The sequence below is a fragment of the Natator depressus genome, chromosome 18 (assembly GCF_965152275.1).
Source record: "Natator depressus isolate rNatDep1 chromosome 18, rNatDep2.hap1, whole genome shotgun sequence".
Classification (NCBI taxonomy): Eukaryota; Metazoa; Chordata; order Testudines; family Cheloniidae; genus Natator; species Natator depressus.
In genome coordinates, this window is record NC_134251.1 from 5,995,075 (window position 1) to 6,008,440 (window position 13,366).

Sequence of the window (13,366 nt, forward strand, 5' to 3'; positions counted from 1 at the left end):
CAGAAGAGAAGAATGAGGGGGGATTTGATAGCTGCTTTCAACTACCTGAAAGGGGGTTCCAAAGAGGATGGCTCTAGACTGTTCTCAATGGTAGCAGATGACAGAACGAGGAGTAATGGTCTCAAGTTGCAATGGGGGAGGTTTAGATTGGATATTAGGAAAAACTTTTTCACTAAGAGGGTGGTGAAACACTGGAATGCGTTACCTAGGGAGGTGGTAGAATCTCCTTCCTTAGAGGTTTTTAAGGTCAGGCTTGACAAAGCCCTGGCTGGGATGATTTAACTGGGAATTGGTCCTGCTTCGAGCAGGGGGTTGGACTAGATGACCTTCTGGGGTCCCTTCCAACCCTGATATTCTATGATTCTATGATTCTAAGAAGTATGGGCTGGATGAATGGACTATAAGGTGGATAGAAAGCTGGCTAGATTGTTGGGCTCAATGGGTAGTGATCAATGGCTCCATGTCTTGTTGGCAGCCGGTATCAAGTGGAGTGCCCCAAGGGTTGGTCCTGGGGCCGGTTTTATTCAATATCTTCATAAATGATCTGGAGGCTGGTGTGGATTGCACCCTCAGCAAGTTGCAGATGACACTAAACTGGGAGGAGAGGTAGATACGCTGGAGGGTAGGGATAGGATACAGAGGGACCTAGACAAATTGGAGGATTGAGCCAAAAGAAATCTGATGAGGTTCAACAAGGACAAGTGCAGAGTCCTGCACTTAGGACGGAAGAAACCAATGCACTACTACAGACTAGGGACCGAATGGCTCGGCAGCAGTTCTGCAGAAAAGGACCTAGGGGTTACAGTGGACGAGAAGCTGGATATGAGTCAGCAGTGTGCCCTTGTTGCCAAGAAGGCCAATGGCATTTTGGGATGTATAAGTAGGGGCATAGCGAGCAGATCGAGGGACGTGATCGTTCCCCTCTATTCGACACTGGTGAGGCCTCATCTGGAGTACTGTGTCCAGTTTTGGGCCCCACACTACAGGAAGGATGTGGAAAAATTGGAAAAAAAGAGTCCAGCGGAGGGCAACAAAAATGATTAGGGGACTGGAACACGTGACTTATGAGGAGAGGCTGAGGGAACTGGGATTGTTTAGTTTGCAGAAGAGAAGAATGAGGGGAGATTTGATAGCTGCTTTCAACTACCTGAAAGGTGGTTCCAAAGAGGATTGCTCGACTATTCTCAGTGGTAGTGGATGACAGGACAAGGAGTAATGGTCTCAAGTTGCAGTGGGGAGATTTAGGTTGGATATTAGGAAAAACTTTTTCACTAGGAGGGTGGTGAAACATTGGAATGCGTTACCTAGGGAGGTGGTGGAATCTCCTTCCTTAGAAGTTTTTAAGGTCAGGCTTGACAAAGCCCTGGCTGGGATGATTTAATTGTGGATCGGTCCTGCTTTGAGCAGGGGGTTGGACTAGATGACCTCCTGAGGTCCCTTCCAACCCTCATATTCTATGATTCAACACTAATCCCCCATCAGCCAGAGGCTGTGCAAGGTGGTTTGGAGTCAGGTCCTGGCCACTAACAAGATCCTGCACTGAGAAAGGGAGTGGGGGTTACGCGGGGAAGATGACAGCTCCCCAGATGTTGCCAAGACAAAGCCTCTGCCCAAATAAGAGTTGGAGTCAGGAAACCCAAGTTCTCTTCCTGGCTCGCTGAGACACTGGGGGTGAATCAATCACCTCCCTCTCTGTGCCTCAGTTTCTCCATCTGTAAAATGGGGACGATCAAACCTCTCACAGAACTAGCATGTAGGCGCTCAGACACCGAGGTGGTGGGCGTGGCATAAGACCCTGTACAGAGCAGAACAGAGTTTGGAAGGGGGACCTACTCCAGTGTGGCTGGCTGCTCTCTAGTTCTCCACGGAGGACTTTGACATGAAGGTTTCCGGCTCAGTTACAGCCCCTCCAGGTCTCCCTGGGCTCTTCGCAGGGGAGAAGGGGCTTTTGGGGACTTCCAGGTGTAAGTCGCAGTTTGACGAGGAGGAGGACAAACTGCTAACTCTGAACTGGGGGCCCAAAGCACACCCCAGAGCCAAGCACAGCACAGGCAGCCCCCGAAACGCAGCTTGCAGCCACCGGCCAGTTCACTGGGAGCCTGACCCAAAGCCTATGGAAGAATCAATGGAAGCCTTCCCTGGGGTCTTAGATAAGACCCCATAGCAAACAGGAGATGCAGCCCAGAGAGACCCATTTACCGCGATCGGCCTCCCTCCAGCGGCTCTGGATTCGAGGCTGGTGAATGCAACCCAACCAGCAACTTCTCTGGCAGACAGAAGGACAAGCAAGTCTGCGGCGGGGGTGCTTGCTGCCCACAGGTGCTGGGGGTGCCCCTGGAGCTCCCGGCAAGCTGTCGGAGGAGCTCCCCAGCCGCCGTCCACTCACCTGATTGAATTTCTTGTCACAGTGAGGACACTTGTGCTCCTTGTCTGTGTCGTGGGTCTCCAGGTGGCGCATCTTGGAGGTGGGATCGGAGAAGGAGCGCCCGCAGTAGTCACACTGGTAGGGCTTTTCCCCGCTGTGCACCAGCTGGTGCCGTTTGAGGTTGCCCGAGGTGGTGAAGAGCTTGCCGCAGTCGTCACACCGGTACTTGGCCTCTCCCGTATGCCGCTTCTTGTGCAGGTTCAGCAGGCTGATGAGCCGGTAGCTCTTGCCGCACTCTTCGCAGCCATAGGGCTTCAGAGGGCTGAAAGAGGGATTCAGAAGGGACTGAGGGACTCCACACGGCAGCCAGGTGGCTTGTCTGTTCAGGACAGACTTTTCTGATCCTTCTCCTTTTGGCAGCTCTAAGATCAACCCTCACACAAGACACCTGCCTAGAGAGTCAACATAGGCATGTTCTGGAATACCTCCCTGCATCAAGACGTCAGCACCAGAGACTAGGACTCCAGTGGGCAGTAATGGGTGAGCTCTGCTGTAGCCAGGCAGCAGAGATGGATTGTTCCCTGGGTCAAAGAGACTTCACCCCTTTAGAAGCATTATAGTGAGCCAGGGGCGAAAGCAGGCAGAGGGAGAATTAGACGGTGCATCAACCTGGCTGGAGCGGAGTTCACTCCGTTAGCAGTCCCTCACTCTACCTACTAAGCCCTCTCAACCTCCCAGCAGCTGGCACGCAGTGGTGGGATCTGCAGCCCGTCCAGGCATCCCCAAGCTAGGGTGAATCTAGCTAGCTTGATAAAAATAAAAGTGAGAATGCGGCAGTGCAGGCTGCCCAGCCAGTACATATGTGGGGGGCATCAGGTGGGCTTGGGCAGCCCACAGCACACTTCTGTTTTCACTGAGCTAGCTAGATTAAAGCTAGCACGGGTACGTCTACATGAGCTGCAGCTCACACACCTGGCTGCAGTGCAGGCAGGCACTGACCTCAGCTGCAGCAAAGAGCAGGCGCTCACTGGCACGTTGTTCTCAGTTGGCAGCAAGCCGTACCTGTGTGTCTTCTCGTGGGCTTTGCAGGCCGCCGGGTCGGAGAACGCTTTGTTACATTCCCTGCAAGAAAAAGGCTTTTCTCCAGTGTGGATCCGGATGTGCCGCTTGAAGTTACCGGTGTGCGTGAATTCCTTTCCGCAGTCCTACGGACAAAGACACACCAGGTAAAGAGCCAGCCCCGCAGTGGTCCAGGGGAACTGAGGCCCCGGAGGAAGCTGCTCTCGCCTTACCTCACACTTGTGAGTCACCGAGCCGTAGGCTTTAGATTCAGTCCTGTCGCTGTAGGTGCCTGATCGCAGCAGCCTGGCTTCCCCGGAGTTCTCCTGTCCGGAGTCTGTGCCCCCTGACTCGTTATCCTCGGGGTTCTCTCCGTTTTCCAACCGTGGTTTCTCTTCCTCTGAGATTTTGGCTTCCTCCTCTTCCTCCGCTGTCATCTCCTCCTCTTCCTCCTTTCCCTCCAGCTCCACCTCCATTTCTGCAGGTTTAGGAGACAGAGGGATGCTGAAAACCAGGAATAAGAGGTGGGAGACAAAAATCCGACTGCGGCATTGCACATGGTTCATAAAACAAGCCTGGACACTCGGGAGACAAAGACCCTGGTGTGAGAGCTGGTTGGAAAAGGGAGTTACACCCCCAGGGGACATTTTGAGTTTTTGGCAGAAACAAAAAATCAAAACCTGAATTTTTTCGGCTGAAAACCAAAAAAGTTTGGAATCTGACAGGCAGCCATAGCGCTGCAGGCTTCCAGTCTCCTCGAGATGCCAGGCTCCCGGCTTAGACTCCATTTGCCATGCTGGGCCACAGCCCCCGCCCTGCGTGAGGGGAGGGGGTGCTTCACAGCAGTCACATGGCCACAAAGCGTCAGGGGAAACCAAGTCTGGCCGGGGAGTCCAACCCAGAGCAGGGACTGGGAATATGAGACACCAGAACTACAATTCCTATGAGGCTCCATGGGGTTTTATTTGAGAGTTGAAACATTTTGGTTTTCAGCTACTTGGGTTGATGGAAAAAAAAAAATCTAAATTTTCCATGGAAAGCAGACCCTGTTTGTGCAAAATTTTGTTTAGATGCCAAATTGTTTTTTGGCAAAAATAGGTTTTGATGGAAAGCTTCCAACCAACCCTGCTATATATAGTTCCTAAATATGGGTCCCAGGCTTAAGGGACCAGTGATGGGATACGGCCAGTGATGAGCTGCCAAAATCTTAACACCCAGTTCCCTCCTCACCCCACGAGGGGGTCATGGCCCACCCCCCGGGACTCCTGCCCCATCCAACCCCTAGCGTTCCTTGACACCCCCCCCCCGGGGACCCCTGCCCCATCCACCCCCCTCCCCTGTCCCCTGACTGCCCCCAGAACTGGGCAGGAGGGTCTTGTGGGCCACCCTAGTGAGTGCCCACCCCGCCCCACCCCTAAGAGCCAGAGGGACCTGACAGGGGGCGAGGTGGGGAGCCCCAGGGGTGCTTACCTGGGGAGGCTCCCAGGAAGCATCCGGCAGGTCCCTCTGGCTCCTAGGGGCGGGTAGCGAAGCTAGGGGGGAAGCAGGGGGAACTGCTCCCCCACTGATCACATCAAAAATGGCGCCTTAGGCACTAGCACCCACGGGGAAAATTTGGTGGGTGCAGAGCACCCACCGGCAGCTCCCCGCCCCACGCCCAGCTCTAGCTCTGCCCCTGAATGCGCCCCCCCGCCCCCCCCCCAGTTTCCCGTGAATCAGCTGTTTGCGCGGGAAGCCTGGGAGGGCTGAGAAGCGAGCGGCGGCTTGGCGCTCAAGCCCAGGGAGGCGGAGGTGAGCTGGGGCAGGGAGCAGTTCCCCTGCGTGCCCCCTGTGTTACCTGCTGCGGCATGGGCCACCCTCCTCGCCCCCCCCCCACCCCAGCTCACCTCCGCTCCACCTCCTTGGGCCTGAGTGCGAAGCTGCCGCTTGCTTCTCAGCCCTCCCAGGCTTCCCATGTGAACAGCTGATTCGTGGGAAACGGGGGGGCGGGGAGAAGCAGAGTGGGGTGGTGCATTCAGGGGAGGAGATGGAGCGGAGGTGAGGTGAGCTGGGGCTGGGCGGGGAGCTGCCGGTGCGTGCTCTGCACCCACCAAATTTTCCCCGTGAGTGCTTCAGCCCCAGAGCACCCATGGAGCCTTAGGTACCACTTTTGGCCGGTTGTTAAATTTAGAACCCCTGTTAGAACCTAAAAGGGCTTCTAAATTTAACAACCAGTTCCAGCGAACCGGCTCCAGCTCACCACGGGATACGGCCTTTCACTTCTAGGTTACCGATGCAAAGAGTCGGGAGTGACTGAAAGATCTTCCCCCTGGTGCGCTGTTTGGTGGCACCCCAGTCTGACGATCTCAGTTCAGTTCCCATTGGACAGGTGCTTACACAGCAGTAAATCCACCATCAACTGAGTGGCTGGCAGGCTCAGCAGTTTCCATGGCCTGAATGGGAACCCAAGCTACGCCACCAGGTGGGAGCGGGGCAGGCTGGCAGGACAGCACCGGAGAGCTTGCTTTGCTGTTGTCTGTGGGGTACCTGTGCTGTACATAGAAGGCTCCTGTTTCCAGGTCTGTCCTTTGTTCAGCACCTACTCCCAGAGTCTCTTGTACAAATGAAATTATATGGCCATGCAAATGGGCCTCTAACTGTCACTTCTTGCCGAAATTGCTACACCTTATAAATATGATATGGGACGTGTTCGGCATTTAAAGAAGCAGTGCATGAGGAGTTTAGGGCTTCTGACCAGCCAGCCTTCCCCAAGCCCGTCAGAGGTGAAAGTAAGCCGGTACGCCCTGGTACGGCATACTGGTAAGAGCTGGTGCGCCGTACCAGGACCGGCTTTCCCAGAGGGCAATTTAAAGCTCTGCGGTAGCAGCAGCAGGGCTGGGATTTAAAGGGCCCTGGAGCTCCAGCCGCTGCTACCGCCCTCGCCCTTTAAATCCCCACCACCGCTACCCCAGGGCTCGGGCAGCTGGGCTCAGGCGGGGATTTAAAGGGCCCCAGGGCAGTAGCAGCGGCTGGAGCTCCGGGGCCCTTTAAATCCCCGCCAGAGCCCCGCTGCCGCTACCCCAGGGCTCGGGCAGCAGGGCTCAGGCGGGGATTTAAAGGGCTCGGGGCTCTGGCAGCCGCTACCACAGTGGAGCCCCAGGCCCTTTAAAGCTCTGCCAGAGCCCAGAGCCCTGGGGTAGCAGTGGCAGCCAGGAGCCCCCAGGGCTCCTCAGTGATTTAAAGGGCCTGGGGCTCCACTGCGGTAGCGGCAGCTGGAGCTCTGGGCCCTTTAAATTGCCCCCGAGCCCTGGGGTTCCCAGCCGCCTCTGCAGCTGGTAGCTCGGGGGTGATTTAAAGGGCCCTGGGCTCCCATCCACCACTACCCTAGCTGGAGCCCTGGCGCTTTAAATCAAGATTTAAAGGGCCTGGGGATTTAAGGCCCTGCCTCTTCTGGTTGAAGCCAAGCCCCCTGCTCAGGACGCCGGCGTACCGGTAAGTCCTCTAACTTATTTTCACCCCTGACGCCCATACACTTCCTAAAGTGCACAGAAGTTGGAACTGATTTGATCCCTCCGTGCCCTTCTGGTGTTTGCGTGCTGGAGAGGCAGAGAGGGCTCAGGGAACAGGGCCACTCAGATCTGGGGTCCCCAACATAATTCAGGTCTAATGTGCTGCCTGGGACATTGGGCCTCTCTCATTGCTTGGAAGCTGAGATCTGCAACCGCTTTAATGGAAAAAGTTGTCTAGAGTTACTGTAACTTCTCTACGTGCCTCTATTAAAGCTACTGAAATGCTTTTACTAACATCAGAGGGATAGCTGTGTTAGTCTGTACCCACAAAAACAACGAGGAGTCCGGTGGCACCTTAAAGACTAACAGATTTATTTGGGCATAAGCTTTCGTAGGTAAAAAAAACCCACTTCTTCAGATGCATGGAGTGAAAATTACAGATGCAGGCATAAACATACTGGCACATGAAGAGAAGGGAGTTACAAGTGGAGAACCAGGGTTGACAAGGCCAATTCAGTCAGGGTGGATGTGGTCCACCCCCAATAATTGACGAGGAGGTGTCAATACCAAGAGAGGGAAAATTGCCTTCTCTGCATGTGTCAGTAGATTTATGCCTGCGTCTGTAATTTTCACCCCATGCATCTGAAGAAGTGGGTTTTTTTACCCATGAAAGCTTATGCCCAAATAAATCTGTTAGTCTTTAAGGTGCCACCGGACTCCTCATTCTTTTTCTAACCATTCTTGGTGTTTCACAACAGCTCCCCCGTGCCTGGCTCACCTGCCCAGCTATGGTATGCTGAAGGGCTAGGTTTCCCAGACTTCGACTCCCTCAGGGAACAGATGGCCAGGATCCCCTGGGGGACTAACATGAAGGGGAAGGGAGTCCAGGAGAGCTGGCTGTATTTCAAGGAATCCCTGTTGAGGTTACAGGGACAAACCATCCCGATGAGTCGAAAGAATAGTAAACATGGCAAGCGACCAGCTTGGCTTAATGGTGAAATCCTAGCGGATCTTAAACATAAAAAAGAAGCTTACAAGAAGTGGAAGGTTGGACATATGACCAGGGAAGAGTATAAAAATATTGCTCGGGCATGTAGGAAAGATATAAGGAGGGCCAAATCGCACCTGGAGCTGCAGCTAGCAAGAGATGTCAAGAGTAACAAGAAGGGTTTCTTCAGGTATGTTGGCAACAAGAAGAAAGCCAAGGAAAGTGTGGGCCCCTTACTGAATGAGGGAGGCAACCTAGTGACAGAGGATGTGGAAAAAGCTAATGTACTCAATGCTTTTTTTGCCTCTGTTTTCACTAACAAGGTCAGCTCCCAGACTGCTGCGCTGGGCATCACAGAATGGGGAAGAGATGGCCAGCCCTCTGTGGAGATAGAGGTGGTTAGGGACTATTTAGAAAAGCTGGACGTGCACAAGTCCATGGGGCCGGACGAGTTACATCCGAGAGTGCTGAAGGAATTGGCGGCTGTGATTGCAGAGCCCTTGGCCATTATCTTTGAAAACTCGTGGCGAACGGGGGAAGTCCCGGATGACTGGAAAAAGGCTAATGTAGTGCCAATCTTTAAAAAAGGGAAGAAGGAGGATCCTGGGAACTACAGGCCGGTCAGCCTCACCTCAGTCCCTGGAAAAATCATGGAGCAGGTCCTCAAAGAATCAATCCTGAAGCACTTACATGAGAGGAAAGTGATCAGGAACAGTCAGCATGGATTCACCAAGGGAAGGTCATGCCTGACTAATCTAATCGCCTTTTATGATGAGATTACTGGTTCTGTGGATGAAGGGAAAGCAGTGGATGTATTGTTTCTTGACTTTAGCAAAGCTTTTGACACGGTCTCCCACAGTATTCTTGTCAGCAAGTTAAGGAAGTATGGGCTAGATGAATGTACTGTAAGGTGGGTAGAAAGCTGGCTAGATTGTCGGGCTCAACGGGTAGTGATCAATGGCTCCATGTCTAGTTGGCAGCCGGTGTCAAGTGGAGTGCCCCAGGGGTCGGTCCTGGGGCCGGTTTTGTTCAATATCTTCATAAATGATCTGGAGGATGGTGTGGATTGCACTCTCAGCAAATTTGCAGATGATACTAAACTGGGAGGAGTGGTAGATACGCTGGAGGGGAGGGATAGGATACAGAAGGACCTAGACAAATTGGAGGATTGGGCCAAAAGAAATCTGATGAGGTTCAATAAGGATAAGTGCAGGGTCCTGCACTTAGGATGGAAGAATCCAATGCACCGCTACAGACTAGGGACCGAATGGCTAGGCAGCAGTTCTGCGGAAAAGGACCTAGGGGTGACAGTGGACGAGAAGCTGGATATGAGTCAACAGTGTGCCCTTGTTGCCAAGAAGGCCAATGGCATTTTGGGATGTATAAGTAGGGGCATAGCCAGCAGATCGAGGGATGTGATCGTTCCCCTCTATTCGACACTGGTGAGGCCTCATCTGGAGTACTGTGTCCAGTTTTGGGCCCCACACTACAAGAAGGATGTGGATAAATTGGAGAGAGTCCAGTGAAGGGCAACAAAAATGATTAGGGGTCTAGAGCACATGACTTATGAAGAGAGGCTGAGGGAGCTGGGATTGTTTAGTCTGCGGAAGAGAAGAATGAGGGGGGATTTGATAGCTGCTTTCAACTACCTGAAAGGGGGTTCCAAAGAGGATGGCTCTAGACTGTTCTCAATGGTAGCAGATGACAGAACGAGGAGTAATGGTCTCAAGTTGCAATGGGGGAGGTTTAGATTGGATATTAGGAAAAACTTTTTCACTAAGAGGGTGGTGAAACACTGGAATGCGTTACCTAGGGAGGTGGTAGAATCTCCTTCCTTAGAGGTTTTTAAGGTCAGGCTTGACAAAGCCCTGGCTGGGATGATTTAACTGGGAATTGGTCCTGCTTCGAGCAGGGGGTTGGACTAGATGACCTTCTGGGGTCCCTTCCAACCCTGATATTCTATGATTCTATGATTCCTCCTCCTCTAGGGGTATTAGCTTTTTGCCAGCATGAAAGGGATCTAGGTTTATGTATACAAAACCCAGGGAAGTCCCGTGCTTTCAAACAGGATGTATCTAACAAGCAGGATGATCCTCAGTTCCTCTATTTTCAAATGTAAGCTCCTGCACCAATGAAAACTACAGCCCTTAAAATTCCCAACTTAAGCTCCAGCTATTTGCTGCTCAGAGCAATGCAATCCTGACGTACTTGACAAACTAGACAGCCCAGGCTGCAGGTTTCATGGCCTGCTGCAACAGCAAGGGCTGTACAGCATACAGTGACACCTGTTCCCATCTGACTTCACATCCTTCTGTGGCATTCCACTCGGGCCTGTTCCCTGTGGAGCTGGGAGCAGCCAAGTATCTGGGTGAGAACCAGAGGGAACAGCGAGCTCCACACTGGTGAAATCAAACACACAGGGCAGAAACATCTGACAAGTATGGGGGTGTAGCCATGAGGCGCCTGGGGTCTGGAGCTATTCCTCTGTGCTGAAGGAGGCGGAGACGACAAAGTTGGATGTAAGGGAGGGAAGTTACTGTCACTACTTTCATTTCAAAATGGCAAACCACCATCCTGTGCCAGCTGTAGGTCAGCACCTTGCTCTGAACTCTGGGAGGAGCTGCACTTTGCAGCCGGGCTGGCACTGTTGGGCCCGGTACCCTCTGGCTGCTGGCTACTGGGCACCTCAGAGGGAGAGTCCTCACGTACAGCGTCGCCTGCACCTAGAAACAAAGAAGAGCATGTTCGAACCATTCATTGCGACGGCTGCGATGTGCTGTGCAGAAACAGGGCAGCCTGGCAGCAGCTCAGCTAAACAGATCCCTGGGGGTGGGGAGGGCAGAGCAGGGAGGGCTGTGGAAAGGATTAGGAGAGAGTAAGGGGTGTGGGGGAGGCGAAAGGCTTCCCCAAGGGCTAGTGGCAGCACAAGTGAAGGCGTGAAGCCGGGAAGCTTAATTACCTTCACTTTCTATACATAACCTTCCTCGGGCTGACCTGCTCTGACGCTGGTCTCCTTGCTGCCCTCCTCCTCAGGCTCTTTCTCCTTTGGCTTTGCTGCAGCCTCCGTCACCTCCTCCTCCTCTTGTCTCTCGGAAGGGACCTGCTCAGCTTTGTTGAGTTCACCGAACGTTTCTGCTGCTGCTGCTGCTTTACCTTCTTCAGGTGCTTTTTCGTCCCCTGCCGGGGAAACACACACAAGCAAACCACGCTCCCTTCACATTCGGAGACGACAGAGGGGCAAAGCAACCAGAACTGCCGCACTGTACTCTCCGAGAGTCCAAACAACGGACACAGCAGTCAGCAAGGCCAGCCAATAGCACTAATTGTCTTAAGATGCTATCGACACATACTAACAGTGGGACAAGAAAGGAAAACTAACATTTAGTAGCAAACACATAACGCCTGGTGCCATCCATGGGGTTGAGACGGATACAAAAGCTTCATCTATATCTGGGGAGGGTGAGTTAGAGGGAACAGATCTAAGCCAGGACTCATGATTTGCAACACTGAAACGTGCTGCATGTCTGACCAACCTCAGCGCACCAAAGCCCTGTCCCCTAAGTCTTGCAGTGCCAAGATTAGGATTTGGAGCCACTGAAGCTACAGAGAGGGACAGAGCAGCCAATGACCAGGAGATGGACGTTGCCAGGTGTAGCTGTGCTCTTCATCTGCCCCCAAAGCCTGGGAGCCAATGTTCTGCATTCCGATCTGCGGCTTCACGGGCCACATGCACAGCTTGGGGTGACCTCACCTGCACCTTCCTTACATTTCTTTTGGAAGGAAATGGTTCTTTATTGACTGACTAACCACTGAGTTCACCATAATCTACAGGCCAGCTTATTACAGTAAAGAAAACATCTGGCTGGGGATGGATCAGTGTTTAGCTTCTCCTCTCAGCTGCTTCCTGATTTAAGTATGCTTCAGTAACAGATCCACACTAAAGAGAGCAATCAAATCCTGGCTAAACCAGCATCCCCTGAGAACCGTTTAGAACACATTCCTATTGGGAACGGGAAGCCCCAGGGGGTAAGAAGGCTGCATACCGGTCACTTCAGGGACCTTGTGGCTTTCTGAATTGGGTTCGGCTGACACGGTGAGAGACTTCAAAGCATTGCAAGCACTGACAATTTCCTGCATCTGGAGAAAACCGGCAACTGCTAGCACATCCTCCACGTTCTCTGGGCTCAGGCTGAGCCTGGCTGTGTACATGAACTCCAGTACCTGACCAAGGCCTGCAATAAAACAGACCCAGAAATAAAATAAACACAAATCAAAGCTCCAGAGATGAGTGGCCTTTTTCATAGCAAGCTAAGTTGCCAACATTTTAGAGACTGAACATGCACTAGTGACTGAAGGCCAGATTTTTAAAGGGGATTTAGGTGGCTAACTCCCATTGATTCAAAGGCCCTAGAAATTGATCCTATATGCTGTAATAAAACTCCCTGAAAAGCCTACCCGAAACTACGCCAGATTCTTACTTTCTAGGTAAGAGTAACAAATAATTATACTTTCACCAGCTGGTGCCATTGTTAGTGTTAGTTAGCACAAGAGAGGGGGGAAGGTAAAATTCTGTAGGCTGAAATAAATAAGATCTGGAACTCAGCGAGTGTGACTGTCTGTACCCTTATGTTCGTTCTTTTTATAAGACTATGATAAATTTTGTACAAAGTATGCCTTGTGAGGTATCATTCGAAAACTCATAATCTGCTGAACATTATTGTCCTAGTAAAACATATGTGGCCACAGTGTTACTGTATAAGACATATTCCAAGTCTAGGGAAGCAGCCCAAACCAGTTCACCAGAGACAAAAGGCAAACTGATGCCTCAGCCAAGTGTCTACAAAATCAAATGGAGCATCACCTGGGTAAACAGCCTTTCTTTGGCAGGAAGAAAGATATGACCGAGAAGTTTACATCTTGGCAACAGAACAGCAGGGGGTTCCCGTGCAAACAGACTGGCTATTGCCTGAACCCCAGCTGGTGATGATTCTCAAAGAGGAGGCAAAGATATAAAAATCAGGAACAGAGACCTCAAATCACCTCTCACCTCTACTCACAGCACCAACGTTTGAAAGAAAAAGGAAGCATCATTGAACTGGGGGAGTGGTCATGGCTGAAGGGATCCAGCCAGATTGCTGTGAGCAGGTGGTGAGAGAAACCTTTTGTGTTGAATTCACTGAACTTGTTAAACATTAGTTGCATTTTATCTTTTATCTCTTTGTAACCAATTCTGACTTTTATGCCTCATTACTTGTAATCACTTAAAATCTATCTTTCTGTAGCTAACAAACTTGTTTTATTGTTTTATCTAAACCAGTGTGTGTTTGGATTGAAGTGTTTGGGAAACTCCATTTGAGGTACCATGGTTTGTGCATATCATTTTCTATTAATGAAATGACGGACTTTCTATGAGCTTGTGTTGCACAGAAGGAAAGAGCTGGGAAGTACAAAACGCACATTTCTTGG

At 51.8% G+C, this 13,366-nt stretch overlaps 1 protein-coding gene across 3 annotated transcripts in view; it reads right to left on the reverse strand.

Moving 5' to 3' along the window:
* The window catches only part of ZBTB17 (zinc finger and BTB domain containing 17), a 42,756-nt gene that overhangs the window by 11,145 nt on the left and 18,245 nt on the right, over positions 1-13,366 (reverse strand). For 2 of the 3 annotated variants that reach the window (XM_074975409.1, XM_074975410.1), the window contains exons 3-8: positions 11,944-12,132; positions 10,895-11,077; positions 10,498-10,623; positions 3,658-3,902; positions 3,428-3,570; positions 2,387-2,687 (exon numbers count right to left, since the gene is read on the reverse strand). In XM_074975409.1, coding sequence (XP_074831510.1) covers positions 2,387-2,687; positions 3,428-3,570; positions 3,658-3,902; positions 10,498-10,623; positions 10,895-11,077; positions 11,944-12,132 — 1,187 coding nt within the window. The remainder of the gene's footprint in view (positions 1-2,386; positions 2,688-3,427; positions 3,571-3,657; positions 3,903-10,497; positions 10,624-10,894; positions 11,078-11,943; positions 12,133-13,366) is intronic. The other variant, XM_074975411.1, reaches the window with a different exon arrangement.